This window comes from Physella acuta, unplaced genomic scaffold (genome assembly GCF_028476545.2).
Source record: "Physella acuta isolate Inbredline_101_S28 unplaced genomic scaffold, ASM2847654v3 ptg000357l, whole genome shotgun sequence".
Classification (NCBI taxonomy): domain Eukaryota; kingdom Metazoa; phylum Mollusca; class Gastropoda; family Physidae; genus Physella; species Physella acuta.
The window spans coordinates 323,580-347,956 of record NW_026731876.1 but is presented as its reverse complement, the minus strand read 5'-3'; the positions used below and the strand labels follow the sequence as shown (position 1 = coordinate 347,956).

The window sequence follows — 24,377 nt, the reverse complement described above, 5'->3', positions numbered from 1 at the left end:
CGTGATCTCTCCCAACGTGATCTCTCCCAACGTGATCTCTCCCAACGTGATCTCTCCCAACGTGACCTCCCCCAACGTGATCTCTTCCCCAGGTGTCCGAGTATGCCACCAACCTGTACGATGCTGTCATGCTGTATGCTGTCGGGCTGTCTGAAGTTCTGGCAGAGGGCGGCAGTTTTCTCGATGGGAGGGCCATCATAAGTAAAATCTTTGGGAAAACCTACACTAGTAAGTGCTGCTGGTGGTGGAGTTGGTGGTGGGGTTGGTGGAGGTGGGGTGTAGATGGTGGGTGGAGGTGTTTGTGGAGTGTTAGTATAGTCGTGGTGCAGTTGGTGGAGTGTTGGTGGAGTGTTGGTGGAGTGTTGGTATAGTCGTGGTGCAGTTGTTAGTATGGTGTTGGTGTAGTTACTTGCGGTGATGTTGGTGATGGTGTTGACGTGGTTGCTAGTGGAGGTTTTGGTGGAGCTCATTAAGCGACTTCATCTACTTGTTGAGCTACAACTCGTGTTTCCCCACCCCTCCCTGCCCACTCCCCACCCCTCCCTGCCCACTCCCCACCCCCTCACTGCCCACTCCCCACCCCCTCACTGCCCACTCCCCACCCCTCCCTGCCCACTCCCCACCCCTCACTGCCCACTCCCCACCCCTCACTGCCCACTCCCCACCACTCCCTGCCCACTCCCCACCCCTCACTGCCCACTCCCCACCCCCTCCCTGCCCACTCCCCACCCCCTCACTGCCCACTCCCCACCCCCTCCCTGCCCACTCCCCACCCCCTCACTGCCCACTCCCCACCCCCTCCCTGCCCACTCCCCACCCCCTCACTGCCCACTCCCCACCCCCTCCCTGCCCACTCCCCACCCCCTCACTGCCCACTCCCCACCCCCTCCCTGCCCACTCCCCACCCCCTCCCCACCCACTCCCCACCCCTCACTGCCCACTCCCCACCACTCCCTGCCCACTCCCCACCCCTCACTGCCCACTCCCCACCCCTCACTGCCCACTCCCCACCACTCCCTGCCCACTCCCCACCCCTCACTGCCCACTCCCCACCACTCCCTGCCCACTCCCCACCACTCCCTGCCCACTCCCCACCACTCCCTGCCCACTCCCCACCCCTCACTGCCCACTCCCCACCCCTCCCTGCCCACTCCCCACCCCCTCCCTGCCCACTCCCCACCCCCTCCCTGCCCACTCCCCACCCCCTCCCTGCCCACTCCCCACCCCTCACTGCCCACTCCCCACCACTCCCTGCCCACTCCCCACCCCTCACTGCCCACTCCCCACCCCTCCCTGCCCACTCCCCACCCCCAGGTATCCAGGGCTACAAGAACCGGATAGACAAGAACGGCAACGCTGAGGGGAACTACACGGTACTGGCCTACCAGTTGGAGGAGACGGAGAATGGCACCGTGCCCATCATGGCGCCCGTGGCTGGGTACAGAATGAATGCTGAGGGCGAACTGCCGGTAAGTCACAAGTCGTCTGGGACGTCAGTAGTGTATGATCTCTGGTTAATTTAATGACGTCAGTAAGTCTGATCTCTGGTTAATTTAATGACGTCAAAAATCTGTTGTTAAATAACATTTTAAAAAAAGATTTATTAAAATATTTTAAATACCTTGAATTTCTAAAATTTACTAATTCAACCAAATTGGACAGTAAATGTTAGAGATTATTCTTTATAAAGATGCTACACATAAAGAAGAATCACAGACATTAGACGACAGAATGACATTAAAAGTGTTCAAATGTGTTAAAATATTGACGTGAAAATGTGAGCAAATATTGACGTGAAAATGTGTTCAAATATTGACGTGAAAATGTGAGCAAATATTGACGTGAAAAATGTGAGCAAATATTGACGTGAAAAATGTGGGCAAATATTGACGTGAAAAATGTGAGCAAATATTGACGTGAAAAATGTGAGCAAATATTGACGTGAAAACTGTGAGTAAATATTGACAAAAAAAGTTCCGACGATCCCGGGGACCTCAATTCCCATGCATACAAATATTGATAGAAAACATTGTAAAGGAGTTTAAAAAAAAACGGAAAAGGAAGGTTTTCATCTGTAACATCTCTGGCCTGCATCCACTCCTGTAGCGCGTGAAACAGATACCTCGATGATAGCTCGCTTGTACAGCAGTAAAAACTAGAATTTGTCCAATCGATATTTGTCTGTGGAGGCGTTTAGAGATATGTGAATGGCGCTTTAATGTGACTTTAGTTTGGGAAATTGTTTGGTAAATAATGTTTGGTGGGGCACATCTTTCTAAGTGGTATAGACCAGGGGTCGGCAACTTTTGAAGTGGAAGAGCCAAAAGTTACAATTTTCAAAATTTCCCTGGTTTTAAAGAGCCACTAACATTTTTTTAATTTCAAATATTTTATTTTTTTAATTAAGATTTTGTAGTATTTGTTTAAGGAGCTGGAGAGCCGCATCTTGATATCAAAAGAGCCGCATGCGGCTCGCGAGCCGCAGGTTGCCGACCCCTGGTATAGACCTCTCGATGTCTAGTCTAGTGGGGGCAGATCTTTCAAAATCTAGTGGGGCAGATCTTTCAATGTCTAGTAGGGCAGATCTTCCAATGTCTAGTCAAGTGGGGCAGATCTTTCAATGTCTAGTGGGGCAGATCTTTCAATGTCTAGTGGGGCAGATCTTTCAATGTCTAGTAGGGCAGATCTTCCAATGTCTAGTCAAGTGGGGCAGATCTTTCAATGTCTAGTGGGGCAGATCTTTCAATGTCTAGTAGGGCAGATCTTTCAATGTCTAGTCAAGTGGGGCAGATCTTTCAATGTCTAATGGGGCAGATCTTTCAATGTCTAGTGGGGCAGATCTTTCAATGTCTAGTCAAGTGGGGCAGATCTTTCAATGTCTAGTCTAGTGGGGCCGATCTTTCAATGTCTAGTCAAGTGGGGCAGATCTTTCAATGTCTAGTCAAGTGGGGCAGATCTTTCAATGTCTAGTCTAGTGGGGCAGATCTTTCAATGTCTAGTGGGGCAGATCTTTCAATGTCTAGTGGGGCAGATCTTTCAATGTCTAGTGGGGCAGATCTTTCAATGTCTAGTCTAGTGGGGCAGATCTTTCAATGTCTAGTCTAGTGGGGCAGATCTTTCAATGTCTAATGGGGCAGATCTTTCAATGTCTAGTCAAGTGGGGCAGATCTTTCAATGTTTAATGGGGCAGATCTTTCAATGTCTAATGGGGCAGATCTTTCAATGTATAGTCAAGTGGGGCAGATCTTTCAATGTCTAAAGTGGGGCAGATCTTTCTAGTGTAATGGGGCAGATCTTTCAATTTCTAGTCAAGTGGGGCAGATCTTTTTAGTGTAATGGGGCAGATCTTTCAATGTCTAGTCTAGTGGGGCAGATCTTTGAATGTATATTAGGGCAGATCTTTTAATGTATATTAGTGGGGCAGATCTTTCAATGTCTAGTCTAGTGAGGCAGATCTTCCAATGTTTAGTGGGGCAGATCTTTCAATGTCTAGTGGGGCAGATCTTTCAATGCCTAGTGGGGCAGATATTTCAATGTCTAGTGGGGCAGATCTTTCAATGTCTAGTCTAGTGAGGCAGATCTTCCAATGTTTAGTGGGGCAGATCTTCCAATGTTTAGTGGGGTAGATCTTTCAATGTCTAGTGGGGCAGATCTTCCAATGTTTAGTGAGGCAGATCTTTCAATGTCTAGTCTAGTGGGGCAGATCTTTCAATGTCTAGTCTAGTGAGGCAGATCTTCCAATGTTTAGTGGGGTATATCTTTCAATGTCTAGTGGGGCAGATCTTCCAATGCTTAGTGGGGTAGATCTTTCAATGTCTAGTGGGGCAGATCTTTCAATGTCTAGTCTAGTGGGGCAGATCTTTGAATGTATATTAGGGCAGATCTTTTAATGTATATTAGTGGGGCAGATCTTTCAATATCTAGTCTAGTGAGGCAGATCTTCCAATGTTTAGTGGGGCAGATCTTTCAATGTCTAGTGGGGCAGATCTTTCAATGCCTAGTGGGGCAGATATTTCAATGTCTAGTGGGGCAGATCTTTCAATGTCTAGTCTAGTGAGGCAGATCTTCCAATGTTTAGTGGGGCAGATCTTCCAATGTTTAGTGGGGTAGATCTTTCAATGTCTAGTGGGGCAGATCTTCCAATGTTTAGTGAGGCAGATCTTTCAATGTCTAGTCTAGTGGGGCAGATCTTTCAATGTCTAGTCTAGTGAGGCAGATCTTCCAATGTTTAGTGGGGTATATCTTTCAATGTCTAGTGGGGCAGATCTTCCAATGCTTAGTGGGGTAGATCTTTCAATGTCTAGTGGGGCAGATCTTTCAATGTCTAGTCTAGTGAGGCAGATCTTTCAATGTCTAGTGGGGCAGATCTTTCAATGTCTAGTCTAGTGAGGCAGATCTTTCAATGTCTAGTGGGGCAGATCTTCCAATGTTTAGTGAGGCAGATCTTTCAATGTCTAGTCTAGTGGGGCTGATCTTTCAAAGTCTAGTCTAGTGAGGCAGATCTTCCAATGTTTAGTGGGGTATATCTTTCAATGTCTAGTGGGGCAGATCTTCCAATGTTTAGTCTAGTGAGGCTGTTGTGTGGCCTGTGGCTATTATTAGGCAGTGTAGAAATCTGTGATAGTGTTTTTTCCTACACTCTGTAAGTTGGGTTTTGATATTTTATACATTAAATATTTTATCTAGTTTAACCTTGTGTTCTGCCACAACTGTGTTCGCTTATTAAAGGTTGTATGCAGATTGGATGAGTGTTAATTACAATAGTATCACTAGTTTTCCCTAGACATCGAATTCGAGCCCTAGTGTGTCGTTGTGTTAGTGTTCATCCATTTAGGCCGTGAGGCATTTGCATATAACCCCGAAAAAAGAATCCGGGGACGTTCACCTTCTATCTGGCTGATAGATAGGGGACGTTACAAAGTGGGGGCTCGCCGAGATTTAATCTGTCGTTCCAGTTGTTGGTTATATCAGTTAAGCACTAAGTTTAGTTTGATTTAGTTGTTTTTCTATCCAGTGTAGCGCAGTGTTCTTGAAACGCGCGCAGGCTAGAATTATCTAGGTCAACAGCCAGACGTGTCACGATAAGAGGTCAAGTACACGGCCCAACGCACCGTGTTAAGTTAGTGAATCTAGGCTTGTTTTGATTTTGAAAGTTAGAGTTATGGAATCTTTTTTGGCTAATCCCACTGTTGAGGATGTAGAAAAGTTGAGTAGAAAAGTTTTGGTTAGTGTTGTTAAGGAATTGAAATTGGATTATTCTGTTACGCAGAAGTCAGATGTGTTGAGAGATAAAATTGTTGTTCATTTTATTAATGAAGGTGTATTTGATGAAAGTTTGTTGGCGGATGTGTTACTCCGCGAGGAGAAAACTCTAGAGAAGGTAGAATTAGAAGCTAGAATTGCTTTAGAGAAGGAGAAAGTTGCTTTAGAGAAGGCTTTAAAAGAAAAGGAGTTTGAAACTAAAAGTGCTTTAGAGAAGGAGAAAGTTGCTTTAGAGAAACAGGAGTTAGAGGCTAAAATTGCTTTAGATAAGAGGAGGTTGGAATTAGAGTTTGGTCAAGTTAGTGATGTCACTTCTCTGGTAGATCCAAAAAAGTTGTCGGTAGGGCAAGTGATTGCCAAATTTGGGAAATTAGTTCCTAAATTTGATGAAACAGATTTGGTCGTTTTCTTTAACTCATTTGAGAGTTTAGCGAAGACATGTGAATGGCCCGAAACTTCCATTACTGCTTTATTGAGCTCGGTCCTTACTGGGAAAGCTGCAAAAACATACCAGGCACTCTCTCACGACGTTCAAAATAACTATAGTTTGGTCAAGACTGCCATTTTGAAGGCCTACGAACTGACGCCCGAGGCCTATCGGACAAAATTCCGAACACTCCGCAAGTTACCCACTCAATCATATGTGGAATTTCTCTTTGAAAAGGAGAAAATATTCTCAAGGTGGCTACACTCTGAAGAAGTTTCTGAGTTTGAGAAACTCAGGTCACTTATCCTAAGGGAAGAATTCCTATCGTCCCTGCCTGAAGAGATACGACTACACATACTGGATAACAAGATAATTGACGTCCAGAAGGCTGCTGAGTCGGCTGACACATATATGTTGGTGCATAAAAAACCACCAGTGTCAGGAAACCGCCTCAACCCCGTGCTTCCCCTTTTTGGCAGCAATCCTCCTGTTGGCCAATACGTGAAGGCATCACAGTCCAGAGAGAAACCAAGATCAACTCTCAATCGTCGAGCAGTTTGCCAGTTCTGCAAAAGACCTGGTCATCATGTCAAGGACTGTTACAAACGTCTTCAATTTAACAGAGAGGTGGTGCGTACTTCTGCGCACTATGCTCTACCCCCTCAAGCTGCCGGTTCAAATATGAACTCTAGAATTCCAAGGGACGCTAACCCTAAGTGTCCGCAAGAAGGTAGTCAAGTCTCCACACATTATGTGCAGTCACATTTTGACTGTTCTCGCCACCATCCAGTTTCTTCCGAGTCTACCGATCTCGAGGGATCGAGAAAAGTTGACTTTTCATCTTTTATTGCCGAAGCCATCATTAGCAAACCAGGTGATCCGTTGTCTCAGCGGAATATCACCTTCCTAAGAGACACAGGAGCGTCACAATCACTCCTTTTAAAAAGTTCAATGGACATTACACCTGAGACGAACACCGGAAGGATTTCCATTATCCAGGGAGTGGGGACAAAATCAACTGTCGTCCCTCTACACAAGTTTGCCCTGAAACATCATCTCGTCGAAGGTGAAGTCATTTTAGGTGTGATAGATAGTATTCCTGTCCCAGGAGTACACCTACTTCTAGGGAATGACCTTGCGGGAAGCAAAGTATACCCCTGTACGGTTTCAGACCCTTTGTCAACAGTTCCAGATAATGATAATGAACTGTATCCTGCATGCGCGGTGACAAGAAGCCAAACCAAACAATTGGCTGACACAACGTCTGAACCACACCTACCATCATCGTCAAGAAATTCGACTCCCAAACTGGAGTCTATGCTTCCAGAAAACACAAGCCTGGGCTTACCCCTGAGAATATCTCAGGAAGACATCATTAAAGCTCAACAAGTCGACGCGGAACTCAAAGCAACGGTCGAAAAATCTCTCTCATCTGACGATGGGGAATATTTCTCCGAGAACGGCCTCTTCTTTCGTCGCGCTATACCAGTGAATGCCTCACCAGCTGAACCATGGTTGGGTAAAAACCAGCTGTGGGTCCCTCCACCTTATCGGCATGAAATACTTAAGCTGGCACATGACCATCCAATGTCAGCACACCCAGGAGTCACTAAAACGACGGCGAAGATCAAAGAACTGTTCTTTTGGCCCAAAATGAGAAAAGATGTGTCGCGTTACTGCAGAAGTTGCACGAACTGTCAGTTGGCCGGAAAGCCAAACCAGACAATTCCTAAGGCCCCTTTGAGTCCGATTCCTGTATTAGAAGAACCCTTTTCTAAAATCGTCATGGACTGTGTAGGTCCCTTGCCTAAAACCAAGGCGGGCAACGAGTACCTACTTACCTTTATGTGTTCAAGTACCCGTTTTCCCGAGGCGATTCCTTTACGGAACATTAAGGCAAAGACTGTAGTCAGAGCCATGACCCGGTTCTTCACTACCTTTGGATTACCTAGAATCGTGCAAACAGATCAAGGCAGCAACTTCACCAGTCACCATTTTCAGGAAGCACTAGCCAAGCTAGGCGTTACCCACATCACCAGCTCAGCCTACCACCCTCAGTCTCAAGGCGTACTTGAGAGGTTCCACCAAACCCTCAAAACCATGCTAAGAACGTTCGCTAACAGTAACACCCAATGGGATGAGACTGTTCCTTGGATTATTTTCGCCGCGAGGGACTGTGTCCAGGACTCTTTAGGTTACTCTCCTTTTCAACTTGTGTTTGGACATTCTGTCCGTGGTCCCCTGAAGCTGATCCACGAACAGTGGACAGGTACCAGCGTTCATCCTGTGGAAAACTTTGATGATTTTCACGTTCGACTGAAAGCCGTGTGCGAAATGGCACACAAGAACTTAAGAAGGGCCCAAGTGAGAATGAAAGGACTGTATGATAAGAGTTCTTGTAAACGAACATTCAATCCAGGCGACAAAGTTCTTGTGCTAGTGCCTAATCTGAACAATGCGTTATCCTTGAGATATTGTGGACCCTTTACTGTACATTCAAAATTAAGTGATTTGAACTATGTTGTCAATACGCCCGACAGAAGAAAGAAACAGACAGTGTATCATGTTAATTCACTGAAAAAGTATTATGATAATTGTAACAATTTTCATTCCACAGCTAAAATTACTTTACCTGTATGTTCAAATGTTTCTGATGATGTGATACATGATAAATTGAAACCCCCAAAATTGGTAAATTCTTCCTTTTTAGATAATTTGAATGTCCACCTTATGCATTTGTCCACAGAGGAAAGCCATAGATTGTCTCAGTTATTTGAGACATTTCCCTCTATTTTTGGGGATGTCCCCAAAGAAGCGAAGGTTCCACCTCATGATGTAGACGTAGGTGACGCAAAACCCATCAAACAACACCCCTATAGAGTTAATCCAGAAAAAGCTGCTTTGATAAAAGATGAAATTGATTATATGCTCAAGAATGATATCATTGAGCCCAGTTTCAGCAACTGGAGTTCCCCATGTCTCCTAGTGCCGAAAGACGGTGGATCTTTCAGGTTTGTGACCGACTTTAGGAAGGTAAATGCGCTCACCAAAGCTGATTCCTATCCATTACCTCGAATAGAAGACGTTATTGATAAAGTTGGTCAGGCTAAGATAATTTCCAAAATTGATTTACTTTCAGGATACTGGCAAATCCCCTTATCTGACCGTGCAAAAGAAATATCTGCTTTTGTAACCCCTAATGGTTTTTATAGATACAAACGTATGCCCTTTGGTATGCGAAATGCTGGTCAAACTTTCCAGAGGGTCATTAACTCTGTCATTGCTGACATAGACCAATGTGAGGCCTACATAGATGATATAGTTGTATTTTCTAATACTTTTGAAGAACATATTGTTCAGTTGACTAACCTTTTTAGAAAATTGTCTGAAGTGAATTTTACTGTAAACTTACATAAAAGTGATTTCTGTAAAGCTTCAATTACCTATTTGGGTTACCAAATGGGAACGAACCAAGTTCGGCCCATTGAAGCTAAAGTAGATGCTATTGTAAGGTTACCACCTCCCAAAAATTGTAAAGAGATCAAAAAGTTCCTTGGGATGGCTGGTTACTATAGGCGGTTCTGTCAAAACTTTTCAGCTATTGCTGAACCTCTTACTGCATTATTGAAAAAGGGTGTTGAGTTTGAATGGTCAAATAAATGTCAAGAGGCTTTTTTAACCATTAAGTCATTTTTATCTAATGCTCCTGTTATGGCTGCACCAATTTTCAGCAAGCCCTTTAAACTTGCCATTGATGCCAGCAACTTAGCCGTTGGTTCAGTCCTATTTCAAGAAGACAACATGGGAATTGACCATCCCATTGCCTTTTTTTCCAGGAAGTTAAATGAGAACCAAAAGAATTACTCTACTATTGAAAAAGAAGCTTTAGCTTTGGTTTTATCGTTACAACATTTTGAAGTCTATGTCTCTTCTTCAACCAATCCAGTCAGAGTGTTTTCTGACCATGATCCCCTGAAATTTACCTCTAAGTTAGGACAGACAAATCAAAGAATATTGAGATGGTGTTTATATTTCCAAAATTTTAATCTGGAAATTTCACACATTAAGGGTAGTGATAATGTTGTGGCTGATTGTTTGTCAAGGATGTAAAATCTTATTGCACACATTGATCATGTGACATGTTTTGTGGTTCATTAAGACCATACACAAGTGGTGTGATTTTTGATTTTTTCAAAATTCCAATTCTATTGAATATTTTGTTTATTTTCAGGTGAACCTTAATTAAAGGTGGTTTTTGATTATATGTAATCTTTTATAATAATATGTCTCATATGACTCAGTTGATATTGTAGCTAGTCATTGAAATAAAGGTCTTACCCTAGCGGGTTTACCTTTTTTAATATCCTCATGGAAAGGTTGTAATACCCTTTTCTGAGGGATTTTGATGTATAATTACTTTTTGAAGGGTTACTTCCCTTTCACCAATTGTATAAGTTTGAGTTACTTCCCTTTTATGTTCAGGGATATTTTCATCTGGTATTATGATTTTGATTGCCTACATTTGTAAAACATTTTTGTTATTTCATTGCCAGATTGGTTCCTTATGTATGTTTTGTGGAACCTATCTGTCACTTCCAAAAAGGGAGGGGATGTGACCTACTTAGGTCGAGTCAGGTTCTATTTTTGTTTTGACATTGTATAATACCTTATATGGAGTGATTGTGCAACAACCGGGGTTTTTCCACTGACTTATTGAGGTGTCTAAGACATAGAAATTTTCCATTAAGATCTGATTGAATGATTCTGGTCAGATGACTATCCCAACCAATGGCTACATGAGTTGAGGATAATCTCCCCTGTGGCAGAAGTCTTTAATTGCACCGCACACTCGCCACACGTGGCAGTTTTTACCTTGATCAGGCAGCCGTCCATATTGTCCGGCGATCGATTCTGACCATTTGAACGTGACAGAACTTAAGTCCTGTGTGTGCATTGCTTTCCTAAGTTCATTTAGTCTTCTAGTATAATATTACTTGTCGCCAAGTAATTCTTGAAGCTATAGCAGTGTTGTGTGGCCTGTGGCTATTATTAGGCAGTGTAGAAATCTGTGATAGTGTTTTTTCCTACACTCTGTAAGTTGGGTTTTGATATTTTATACATTAAATATTTTATCTAGTTTAACCTTGTGTTCTGCCACAACTGTGTTCGCTTATTAAAGGTTGTATGCAGATTGGATGAGTGTTAATTACAATAGTATCACTAGTTTTCCCTAGACATCGAATTCGAGCCCTAGTGTGTCGTTGTGTTAGTGTTCATCCATTTAGGCCGTGAGGCATTTGCATATAACCCCGAAAAAAGAATCCGGGGACGTTCACCTTCTATCTGGCTGATAGATAGGGGACGTTACAAGGCAGATCTTTCAATGTCTAGTGGGGCAGATCTTCCAATGTTTAGTGGGGTAGATCTTTCAATGTCTAGTGGGGCAGATCTTCCAATGTTTAGTGGGGCAGATCTTTCAATGTCTAGTCTAGTGGGGCAGATCTTTCAATGTCTAGTCTAGTGAGGCAGATCTTTCAATGTCTAGTGGGGCAGATCTTTCAATGTTTAGTGGGGTAGATCTTTCCATGTCTAGTGGGGCAGATCTTCCAATGTTTAGTGGGGCAGATCTTTCAATGTCTAGTCTAGTGGGGCAGATCTTTCAATGTCTAGTCTAGTGAGGCAGATCTTCCAATGTTTAGTGGGGCAGATCTTCCAATGTTTAGTGGGGTAGATCTTTCAATGCCTAGTGGGGCAGATCTTTCAATGTCTAGTAGGGCAGATCTTTCAATGTCTAGTCTAGTGGGGCAGATCTTTCAATGTCTATTGGGGCAGATCTTTCAATGTCTAGTGGGGCAGATCTTCCAATGTCTAGTGGGGCAGATCTTCCAATGTTTTGTGGGGCAGATCTTCCAATGTTTAGTGGGGTATATCTTTCAATGTCTAGTGGTGCAGATCTTTCAATGTCTAGTGGGGCAGATCTTCCAATGTCTAGTGGGGCAGATCTTCCAATGTCTAGTCTAGTGGGGCAGATCTTTCAATGTCTAGTGGGGCAGATCTTTCAATGTCTAGTGGGGCAGATCTTCCAATGTCTAGTCTAGTGGGGCAGATCTTTCAATGTCTAGTGGGGCAGATCTTTCAATGTCTAGTGGGGCAGATCTTCCAATGTCTAGTGGGGCAGATCTTCCAATGTCTAGTGGGGCAGATCTTTCAATGTCTAGTAGGGCAGATCTTTCCATGTCTAGTAGGGCAGATCTTTCCATGTCTAGTGGGGCAGATCTTTCAATGTTTAGTGGGGCAGATCTTCCAATGTCTAGTGGGGCAGATCTTTCAATCTCTAGTGGGGCAGATCTTTCAATGTCTAGTGAGGCAGATCTTTCAATGTCTAGTGGGGCAGATCTTCCAATGTCTAGTGGGGCAGATCTTCCAATGTCTAGTGGGGCAGATCTTCCAATGTTTAGTGAGGCAGATCTTTCAATGTCTAGTCTAGTGGGGCAGATCTTTCAATGTCTAATCTAGTGAGGCAGATCTTTCAATGTTTAGTGGGGTATATCTTTCAATGTCTAGTGGGGCAGATCTTCCAATGCTTAGTGGGGTAGATCTTTCAATGTCTAGTGGGGCAGATCTTTCAATGTCTAGTCTAGTGAGGCAGATCTTTCAATGTCTAGTGGGGCAGATCTTCCAATGTTTAGTGAGGCAGATCTTTCAATGTCTAGTCTAGTGGGGCAGATCTTTCAAAGTCTAGTCTAGTGAGGCAGATCTTCCAATGTTTAGTGGGGTATATCTTTCAATGTCTAGTGGGGCAGATCTTCCAATGTTTAGTCTAGTGAGGCAGATCTTTCAATGTCTAGTGGGGCAGATCTTCCAATGTTTAGTGGGGTAGATCTTTCAATGTCTAGTGGGGCAGATCTTCCAATGTTTAGTGGGGGCAGATCTTTCAATGTCTAGTCTAGTGGGGCAGATCTTTCAATGTCTAGTCTAGTGAGGCAGATCTTTCAATGTCTAGTGGGGCAGATCTTTCAATGTTTAGTGGGGTAGATCTTTCCATGTCTAGTGGGGCAGATCTTCCAATGTTTAGTGGGGCAGATCTTTCAATGTCTAGTCTAGTGGGGCAGATCTTTCAATGTCTAGTCTAGTGAGGCAGATCTTCCAATGTTTAGTGGGGCAGATCTTCCAATGTTTAGTGGGGTAGATCTTTCAATGCCTAGTGGGGCAGATCTTTCAATGTCTAGTAGGGCAGATCTTTCAATGTCTAGTCTAGTGGGGCAGATCTTTCAATGTCTATTGGGGCAGATCTTTCAATGTCTAGTGGGGCAGATCTTCCAATGTCTAGTGGGGCAGATCTTCCAATGTTTTGTGGGGCAGATCTTCCAATGTTTAGTGGGGTATATCTTTCAATGTCTAGTGGGGCAGATCTTTCAATGTCTAGTGGGGCAGATCTTCCAATGTCTAGTGGGGCAGATCGTCCAATGTCTAGTGGGGCAGATCTTCCAATGTCTAGTCTAGTGGGGCAGATCTTTCAATGTCTAGTGGGGCAGATCTTTCAATGTCTAGTGGGGCAGATCTTCCAATGTCTAGTCTAGTGGGGCAGATCTTTCAATGTCTAGTGGGGCAGATCTTCCAATGTCTAGTGGGGCAGATCTTTCAATGTCTAGTAGGGCAGATCTTTCCATGTCTAGTGGGGCAGATCTTTCAATGTTTAGTGGGGCAGATCTTCCAATGTCTAGTGGGGCAGATCTTTCAATCTCTAGTGGGGCAGATCTTTCAATGTCTAGTGAGGCAGATCTTTCAATGTCTAGTGGGGCAGATCTTCCAATGTCTAGTGGGGCAGATCTTCCAATGTCTAGTGGGGCAGATCTTCCAATGTCTAGTCTAGTGGGGCAGATCTTTCAATGTCTAGTGGGGCAGATCTTTCAATGTCTAGTGGGGCAGATCTTTCAATGTCTAGTAGGGCAGATCTTTCAATGTCTAGTGGGGCAGATCTTTCAATGTCTAGTGGGGCAGATCTTCCAATGACTAGTGGGGCAGATCTTCCAATGTCTAGTGGGGCAGATCTTCCAAGGTCTAGTGGGGCAGATCTTCCAATGTCTAGTCTAGTGGGGCAGATCTTACAATGTCTAGTCTAGTGGGGCAGATCTTCCAATGTCTAGTGGGGCAGATCTTCCAATGTCTAGTGGGGCAGATCTTCCAATGTCTAGTGGGGCAGATCTTCCAATGTCTAGTCTAGTGGGGCAGATCTTTCAATGTCTAGTGGGGCAGATCTTTCAATGTCTAGTGGGGCAGATCTTTCAATGTCTAGTGGGGCAGATCTTTCAATGTCTAGTAGGGCAGATCTTTCAATGTCTAGTGGGGCAGATCTTTCAATGTCTAGTGGGGCAGATCTTCCAATGACTAGTGGGGCAGATCTTCCAATGTCTAGTGGGGCAGATCTTCCAATGTCTAGTGGGGCAGAACGTGTGACCACTCTGGCTTAAACAGATGATATCTTGATGAACAAAAGGTTACCCGTACAAGACTAAACAGCCTTGACATTGGTGTGGTGGGGGGGGGTCACTCTGACATCAGGGGAAGCCAACCTGTACAGGGGCCGCTACCCTGACGTTAACAAGGGGAGGCTACTAGCATTAACCAGCTCTGAATGTGATTATCTCCCCTACAGGAATACCATCTTCTGGACGACAAGGCCATCCTATGGGTCAGCGGCCGGCCCCCCGTGGCCGAGCCTCCCTGTGGCTACCGCAGACAATACTGCCTGGTGCCAAAATGTAAGTCATCGCCAGCCTACTTCCAAAAATAGATTCTCTTTGACACGGAAACTTATTGATGTGAGATACGCTTTGGTCGGTCTATTTTAGAATTTATTTTAGGTACTAAAATCTTCAGCCATTCTTTTTTAAAGATTTATTTTTACGTTCTAAAATCTTTGGCCATTCTGTTTTAGATTTATTGAAACTTTAGAAGCACTGGACAGTCTGTTTATTTTCATTTATTTCGCAATTAATTACTTTAATTAAGCGAGACACTAGGAGAATTGAACTCTTTATCTTTGAGGGCTTTGTTGTTTTCTAGGTGAGTGGAAAAAGTTATTTGAAAGTTGTCGATACTTTAACTTTGGTGAAAGTTGAGTCTTATAAAAGAAAAAAAAAAAGAAATATCAAGACCATTAAAAAACTATCTCGAAAATAGAAGATTGTAAAAGCACTAGGATTGTGTAGCCACCAATCTCCTAGACACGAAGATTGTGGGAAGCTATTGAAACAGCCAAATGTCTTAAAAGTGCAACCGACTTTCAACAGCTGCTAAAAATCACCAACAGGTTAATTAACTGTTAATTAGCCTGTTTTTAAATTGGCAATTTTTGTTAATGAACAATTTTGTTGAATGTAAATGTGTGAAGTAAGCCTCTCATCACACATGATGAGGGCAGAAAATTTTAATGACGGGGGTAATTAGCGGCCAGCAGACCATTAGCAGACGTTTAAAAACATTCGACAGTCATCGATCGCATAATCGATCACCTGGTCGATCGTTGGTCACGCGCAGCAGACACGCCTACATTAGGAAAGTGATTAAATATAAGCAGGACTTCACACATCACATTTTGTCCTTCACACATCACATTGTTTCCTTCACACACCATAGTCTATACTCTATACAATATAATTTTTCCTTCAAAAATCATATTTTGTCCTTCACACATCATATTTTGCCTCAACTTTTCAAGTTTTCTAGAAAGATAGTGGTTAGCTTATTTTAAGATTACGATTTATTTTTCTGTAGCTCCACGAGTAGGTGAGGAAATTTACAGCGCAAATTATTCCATTAACATAACCGTTCACGGGTTTAACGACTGATTTCCCTTTTGCAACTTTTGGTGACAGTTTTTCTACAGTAATTTATCAGGAAAGTAGAAACAAGACATCAATTAAACACAGAACACAACATCATTAAACACAGAAAACAGCATCAATTAAACACAGAAAACAGCATTAATTAAACACAGAATTAAATTCTAATGTACTACGCTACCTTGATCTAATTAAAATGTACTACGCTACCTTGATCTAATTAAAATAAAAAGTCTGAACGTAACTTTACCCAGCATAAACGGCGGTGATTAAAAAGCAGAACATCCATTACTCATCTGATCAGCATACAAAAACACGGCGCTGAAATGCCAGATCAAATTGTCAAAAGCTAGACAAACACTGGCAACAATCAGGACTGATGAAATCAGATAGGACAAATTGGATATTTTACTGCATCGTGTGACGCGTCTCGCACAGAGGGATATCATTGGATATCATGGTCGACTAGAAAATTGGTGGCACTGATTGTTTGATATTGATATTGACAGTGTTCACTATGATTGTTTGCTGTTGACAATGATTGTTTGCTGTTGACAATGATTGTTTGCTGTTGACAATGATTGTTTTGGCGTTGATTGAGGCAAATTTGTCCAGCTGTATGAAGCCACTAGTTATATGTGTATGTAGCGGACAGTCTCCGTGTTGTAATACAAGGCCTGAAGTCACTCCATTTCAGGCTTTTGTCATTGTTCTCATTCTACGACGACCAAACAGACAGGGATGTAATGTGATATAGTATCAGGGCTTAGTTTAGTTAGCATAGACACACTGAACTACACATTGAAATAGACACGAACTACACACCTAGACCTACACACCTAGACCTACACACTTAGACCTACACACTTAGACCTACACACTTAGACCTACACACTTAGACCTACACACCTTGACCTACACACCTTGACCTACACACCTAGACCTACACACCTAGACCTACACACCTAGACCTACACACCTAGACCTACACACCTAGACCTACACACCTAGACCTACACACCTAGACCTACACACCTAGACCTACACACATACACCTACACACCTAGACCTACACACATACACCTACTTACATATTATAAAACTGAAATTCTTTTTTCTATCCAGCTTATCTACGAGAAATAGTGGGCGGAGTTTTAGGAGGCGTGGCTTTGGTTTTAATTCTCGTTCTGCTACTGGTATACAGGTAAGGATCCACTTTCTAATTTTATATCACGATATAAACATGCGAGTGTTAAACGTTCAGAAACTAACAATAGAACACACGTTCCAATTTGTAGATCACGAAATAAACATGAGATTATGAAACGTTCAGAAACTAACAAAAACGTAAAAATCTTGGCGTTGCAGCTAAAATTAGACCCAGCAAACTGTACGACAAGTAATACTTAATTAGCTTGAAAAGTGATTCAAAATCTATAGAATCATTCTAAAACTGTAAAGCATTATTTGAAAAGTATGGCAAGAGATAAAACTGTGGTTATTTGTTTGAACATTAAAGTCGTTTACATATTTTTGTGTTAAGGATAAGCCGCTGAAAATAATTTTAGATTTATTTTATCAATTTTTTTAAACCGCCTTGGATCTATCATTGAGTGAACCAAGGTGGCCAGGGAAAGTGAAACAATGAAAGTCACAACAATTGTTGTATACAATAAAATAAACAGGGTGACCTAGGATAAACAAAATGGCGAATTGTGGACGTTTTTAGCCCGATTCAAAATGTTGAAATGCATTAGCATATTTTTATTGAAGTGGTCTCATTAGTTTTAGACAGTTTTGCTCAAATGTTATATTACTAATAATTATTTATTTGAATATTTGTATTCTTAATAATAATAAAACCGGAATTTTTTTAGTACCTATTTCACACATTTTAATCTAATATTCCATTTTGGTTGAAAAATAAGCTTTCTGGCAACTAGAATTATGTACCACTTTTTAAGTTGTGGGAAATAGGCCTACGTCCAACATTAAAATTAAGAACAGTTAAGAAAAAGTAGTTTAAAATGTTGAAACTTTCAGAAATCGAAACGAGACAAACTTTTAAAACCTTGAAGCTTTCAGAAACTGAAAACGAAACAAACTTTTTGAAACTTTTTGAAACTTTCAGAAACTGAAAACGAAACAAACTTTTTGAAACTTTTTGAAACTTTCAGAAACTGGCGCTACGAGCAGGAAATAGCGGGACTCCTGTGGAAGATCGACGCCTCTGCCATCCAGTGTAGTGACGCAACATCCGGTCGCTGGGACCGGAAGTTGTTGACAGACGACAACGATAACTCGGCTAATTGCGTGAGCTGTTTTTATAGCCTCTATACATCTTCTTCGTGAGCTCACTGTGTGGTCAGTTAGTGATCAGTGTGGGGTCAGTGTGTGGTCAGTTTTTGGTCAGTCTGCGGTCAGTCTGCGGTCAGTGTGTGGTCGGTGTGTGGTGGTCGGTGTGGTGGTCGGTGTGTGGTCGGTGTGTGGTCGGTGTGTGGTCAGTTAGTGGTCAAGTTGTAGTGGACTGGATGTAATATGATAAGACGTCACCTGTGTAACACCTGTTTAACCTGACTAATGTATTACCTGCGTGAACTCTCTACCCTCTGTCTGTCGAGGCAAGTTTAAAATTTGTTAAAACTTAAAAACAAAAGCCACAGTTGTTGTTGTCATAGAACTTGTCATCAATGTCACAAGTATGTAACTTTCTGCTCCAAAATCAAACACCTCTCGATAATCGGCTCAACTCACTCAAATAAATCACTCAGCTAAATCACTCAACTAAATCACTCGACTAAATCACTCAGCTAAATCACTCAACTAAATCACTCAACTAAATCACTCAACTAAATCACTCAACTAAATCACTCAGCTAAATCACTCAGCTAAATCACTCAGCTAAATCACCCAGCTAAATCACTCAGCTAAATCACTCAGCTAAATCACTCAACTATATCACTCAACTAAATCACTCAGCTAAATCACTCAGCTAAATCACTCAGCTAAATCACTCAGCTAAATCACTCAGCTAAATCACTCAGCTAAATCACTCAACTAAATCACTCAGCTAAATCACTCAGCTAAATCACTCAGCTAAATCACTCAGCTAAATCACTCAGCTAAATCACTCAGCTAAATCACTCAGCTAAATCACTCAGCTAAATCACTCAGCTAAATCACTCAGCTAAATCACTCAGCTAAATCACTCAGCTAAATCACCCAGCTAAATCACTCAGCTAAATCACTCAGCTAAATCACTCAACTATAACACTCAGCTAAATCACTCAACTAAATCACTCAACTAAATCACTCAGCCAAATCACTCAGCTAAATCACTCAGCTAAATCACTCAGCTAAATCACTCAGCTAAATCACTCAGCTAAATCACTCAGCTAAATCACTCAGCTAAATCACTCAACTAAATCACTCAGCTAAATCACTCAGCTAAATCCCTCAGCTAAATCACTCAACTAAATCACTCAGCTAAATCACTCAGCTAAATCACTCAGCTAAATCACCCAGCTAAATCACTCAGCTAAATCACTCAGCTAAATCACCCAGCTAAATCACTCAGCTAAATCACCCAGCTAAATCACTCAACTATATCACTCAACTAAATCACTCAACTAAATCACTCAGCTAAATCACTCAGCTAAATCACTCAGCTAAATCACTCAGCTAAATCACTCAGCTAAATCACTCAGCTAAATCACTCAGCTAAATCACCCAGCTAAATCACTCAGCTAAATCACTCAGCTAAATCACTCAGCTAAATCACTCAGCTAAATCACCCAGCTAAATCACTCAGCTAAATCACTCAGCTAAATCACTCAACTATATCACTCAACTAAATCACTCAGCTAAATCACTCAGCTAAATCACTCAGCTAAATCACTCAGCTAAATCACTCAGCTAAATCACTCAGCTAAATCACTCAGCTAAATCACTCAGCTAAATCACTCAGCTAAATCACTCAGCTAAATCAGCTAAATCACTCAAGCAAATAATTCAAAACATTCACCTAAGCTCCACATGTCCGTAACTATCTGCTCCGATAAATTTAAATGAGAGAGGCTCGACTTAGTTGGGTACGGCTAACCAAATTACCGTAGTAAATTGACTCACAAGTTGAGTTTCCAACGGAGCATGCGCAGTTCAATTTCCTGCCAGAGCTGATCATCACCGCCCCCTTCTCTGTAGGTCAGTTAAAGGGGAGGGGAAAGGTGGGTGATGTGAGTTTAAAAGGTGGAGGCTGTACTATCTTATGGAGGGTGAGGACTGGACACAGAGGTGGGAGGATGTGGTGGTGGTTGTCGCTAGATAATGCTGTGGTGGATGAGGAGTGACGCATGAATGTTTGTGACTGATAAGGCAAAATTTGTCAGACATCCAAGTGTGTCCAACAAAATTTGTCAGAAACGTGTCATGTTCAAACCTACCCTATGACAGACGACAGATCCCACGTACCACGTGATAAGATTTCATGTGTATCCCAGCTTACGATTGGCTGTCGATAAATTCCGCAGCTAAACCTCGAGTGGATGAATCCACCACAGTGGAGAACTTGCCACCAGCGTGGAGAACTTGCCACCCAAAAACCACCGGCTTTTGAACGGCTTGAAAGCAGTTTAAATGATGCTTCCATTTTTTTTTCTTCGCTCCGTCCCCCGGGCTATCTTCGTGACGAGAAAGTGCATTAAAATTAGTTCATATCCGGTAGCTATAGAGGCCACGTTGGGCACCAATGTCTGCGGAAATGTCTGTGGAAAAGTGTCAATATGTCTGTCAATAAGTGTGTGACAAAGTCTGTGGAAATGTCTGTCAACATGTCTGTCAAAAAGTCTATCAAAAAGTCTGGCAAAAAGTCTGGCAAAAAATCTGTTAATTTCTGTTAAAAAGTCGGTGGAAAAGTCTGAGAAAAAGTATGTGAAAATATCTATAAAAATGTTTAATGTGAAAAAGTCTGTCAAAAAGTATGTCAAAATGTCTGTGGAAATGTCTGTGAAAAAGTCTGTCAAATGTCTTTTTCAGGGCATCAGCATGGTGTCGATGGAGTCCAGAAACACCTATGCCCAGGTGTACACCTACATAGGTAAATACAAAGGTCAAACGGTGGCGCTCAAAACCTTCAAGGTCAACAGTTCTGACTTGACCAGGATGGACAAGCGAGAGATGAAGCTGGTAACTAATTCTTGTCTGGTCAACTTTTTCAATTCTTGTCTGGTCAACTTTTTCAATTCTTGTCTGGTCAACTTTTTACATTCTTGTCTGGTCAACTTTTTAAATTCTTGTCTGGTCAACTTTTTCAATTCTTGTCTGGTCAACTTTTTACATTCTTGTCTGGTCAACTTGGTACAAATTCTTGTCTGGTCAACTTTTTAAATTCTTGTCTGGTCAACTTTTTAAATTATTGTCTGGTCAACTTGGTACAAATTCTTGTCTGGTCAACTTTTTAAATTCTTGACTGGTCAACTTTTAAAATTCTTGTCTGGTCATCTTTAAAAATTTTGTCTGGTCAACTTTTTAAATTCTTGTCTGGTCAACTTTTTCAATTCTTGTCTGGTCCTCTTTTTAAATTCTTGTCTGGTCAACTTTTTAAATTCTTGTCTTGTCAACTTTTTAAATTCTTGTCTTGTCAACTTTTTAAATTATTGTCTGGTCAACTTTTTAAATTCTTGTCTGGTCAACTTTTTAATTTGTGTCTGGTCAGCTTTTTCAATTCTGCTTCTATTTTATCTTGTTTCATTCAATGCTTGAAAGCACTGTTGTTATTTACAAGATCAGAAACTTTTAAATTATATTTTCTTCATGTAAACTGTATTGTGTGAGCTGAGTCTGCTTTCACCCCCACCTTTGACCCCCCCCCCCCCCCATCTACCTGTGTTTGTCATCAACTCGACGTTTGACTCCCACCTTTGACCCCCCCCCCCCCATTTATCTGTGTTTGTCATCTACTTGACCTTTGACCCCCCCCACCATCTACCTGTGTATCTACTTGACCTTTGACCCCCCCCCCCACCATCTACCTGTGTCATCTACTTGACCTTTGACCTCCCTGTAACCTGTAGATGCGGGAGATGCGACACCCCAACATTAACTCTTTCATCGGCGCGTGCCTCGAGTCGTCAGTACTCACGCTGGTCACGGCCTACTGCGTCAAGGGCAGTCTGCAGGTGAGTGCACAGGTGGCTTGCAGGGTTCACGCAGGTATCAGGCAGGTGTCACACAGGCGTCTCACAGGTGTCACACAGGTGTCACACAGGTGTCCCACGTGTGCCACTGTCACAAAGGTGTCACTCACGTGCCATACAGGTGTCACGCAGGTGTTACATAGGTGTATCACAGGTGTCCCACGTGTGTCACTATCACAAAGTTGTCACTCACGTGCCATACAGGTGTCCCACGGGTGTCACGCAGACACGCACGGGTGTCGCACTGTCACAAAGGTATCAAGCAGGTGTCACTCACGCTATACCTGTGTCCCACAGGTGTCCCGCGGGTGCCACATGCATATTACATAAACTGTACACGTTTCATCCAATTATGAAGCCTCAACCAATTTCCACACGACTTGAAATCGATAGCTTGCCGCTATCAATAAATAGTTTCCAACCCAATCAGTCTTTAATTACACTATAACTTTGATTAATGGGCCATTGATTTGCAATTATTATCGATTATTAATTTAGAGAAAACTGACATGCCAGGCGTTAATTTAAAATCGTTTCAATAAAAAAATGTTTAAAATATTTTACCAAGAGAAAAAAGTAAAATGTTGAATCCACATGGTTGGTTGTGGCACTTTTATAGACCTAGTGTTGGCCTTGGTAAAAGTGGGCTAGGTGTGGACCAGGTGTGGGCTAGGTGTGGACCAGGTGTGGGCTAGGTGTGGGCTAGGTGTGGACCAGGTGTGGGCTAGGTGTGGGCTAGGTGTGGACCAGGTGTGGCCTAGGTGTGGACCAAGTGTGGGCTAGGTGTGGGCTAGGTGTGGACCAAGTGTGGGCTAGGTGTGGGCTAGGTGTGGACCAAGTGTGGGCTAGGTGTGGGCCAGGTGTGGGCTAGGTGTGGGCTAGGTGTGGACCAAGTGTGGGCTAGGTGTGGACCAGGTGTGGGCTAGGTGTGGGCTAGGTGTGGGCTAGGTGTGGACCAGGTGTGGGCTAGGTGTGGACCAGGTGTGGGGTAGGTGTGGGGTAGGTGTGGGCTAGGTGTGGGCTAGGTGTGGACCAAGTGTGGGCTAGGTGTGGACCAGGTGTGGGCTAGGTGTGGGCTAGGTGTGGACCAGGTGTGGGCTAGGTGTGGACCAGGTGTGGGTTAGGTGTGGGCTAGGTGTGGGCTAGGTGTGGGCTAGGTGTGGACCAGGTGTCGGCTAGGTGTGGACCAAGTATGGGCTAGGTGTGGACCAGGTGTGGGCTAGGTGTGGGCTAGGTGTGGACCAGGTGTGGGGTAGGTGTGGACCAGGTGTGGACCAGGTGTGGGCTAGGTGTGGACCAAGTGTGGGCTAGGTGTGGACCAGGTGTGGGCTAGGTTTGGGCTAGGTGTGGGCTAGGTGTGGGCTAGGTGTGGACCAGGTGTGGGCTAGGTGTGGACCAAGTGTGGGCTAGGTGTGGACCAAGTGTGGGCTAGGTGTGGGCTAGGTGTGGGCTAGGTGTGGGCTAGGTGTGGACCAAGTGTGGGCTAGGTGTGGGCTAGGTGTGGACCAAGTGTGGGCTAGGTGTGGGCTAGGTGTGGGCTAGGTGTGGACCAGGTGTGGGCTAGGTGTGGGCTAGGTGTGGGCTAGGTGTGGACCAAGTGTGGGCTAGGTGTGGGCTAGGTGTGGGCTAGGTGTGGGCTAGGTGTGGGCTAGGTGTGGACCAAGTGTGGGCTAGGTGTGGACCAGGTGTGGACCAGGTGTGGGCTAGGTGTGGGCTAGGTGTGGACCAAGTGTGGACCAGGTGTGGGCTAGGTGTGGACCAGGTGTGGGCTAGGTGTGGGCTAGGTGTGGACCAAGTGTGGGCTAGGTGTGGACCAAGTGTGGGCTAGGTGTGGGCTAGGTGTGGGCTAGGTGTGGGCTAGGTGTGGGCTAGGTGTGGGCTAGGTGTGGACCAGGTGTGGGCTAGGTGTGGGCTAGGTGTGGACCAAGTGTGGGCTAGGTGTGGACCAAGTGTGGGCTAGGTGTGGACCAGGTGTGGACCAGGTGTGGGCTAGGTGTGGGCTAGGTGTGGGCTAGGTGTGGACCAGGTGTGGACCAAGTGTGGACCAGGTGTGGGCTAGGTGTGGACCAGGTGTGGGCTAGGTGTGGGTTAGGTGTGGGCTAGGTGTGGGCTAGGTGTGGACCAGGTGTGGACCAGGTGTGGGCTAGGTGTGGACCAGGTGTGGGCTAGGTGTGGGTTAGGTGTGGGCTAGGTGTGGGCTAGGTGTGGGCTAGGTGTGGACCAAGTGTGGAACAGGTGTGGGCTAGGTGTGGACCAGGTGTGGGCTAGGTGTGGGTTAGGTGTGGGCTAGGTGTGGGCTAGGTGTGGGCTAGGTGTGGGCTAGGTGTGGACCAAGTGTGGACCAAGTGTGGAACAGGTGTGGAACAGGTGTGGGCTAGGTGTGGACCAAGTGTGGACCAGGTGTGGGCTAGGTGTGGGCTAGGTGTGGGCTAGGTGTGGGCTAGGTGTGGGGTAGGTGTGGGGTAGGTGTGGGCTAGGTGTGGACCAGGTGTGGGCTAGGTGTGGACCAGGTGTGGGGTAGGTGTGGGCTAGGTGTGGGCTAGGTGTGGACCAGGTGTGGGGTAGGTGTGGGCTAGGTGTGGGCTAGGTGTGGACCAGGTGTGGGGTAGGTGTGGGCTAGGTGTGGACCAGGTGTGGGCTAGGTGTGGA

General features: G+C 44.0%; 1 protein-coding gene across 1 annotated transcript in view; it reads left to right on the top strand.

Moving 5' to 3' along the window:
- Positions 1–24,377, top strand: part of LOC131941310 (receptor-type guanylate cyclase Gyc76C) — a 54,535-nt gene that overhangs the window by 14,184 nt on the left and 15,974 nt on the right. Inside the window, exons 5-11 of the mRNA XM_059300504.1 lie at positions 93–228; positions 1,315–1,469; positions 14,346–14,451; positions 16,660–16,738; positions 17,712–17,847; positions 20,569–20,718; positions 21,606–21,710. Of these exons, the coding sequence (XP_059156487.1) occupies positions 93–228; positions 1,315–1,469; positions 14,346–14,451; positions 16,660–16,738; positions 17,712–17,847; positions 20,569–20,718; positions 21,606–21,710 (867 nt within the window). The remainder of the gene's footprint in view (positions 1–92; positions 229–1,314; positions 1,470–14,345; positions 14,452–16,659; positions 16,739–17,711; positions 17,848–20,568; positions 20,719–21,605; positions 21,711–24,377) is intronic.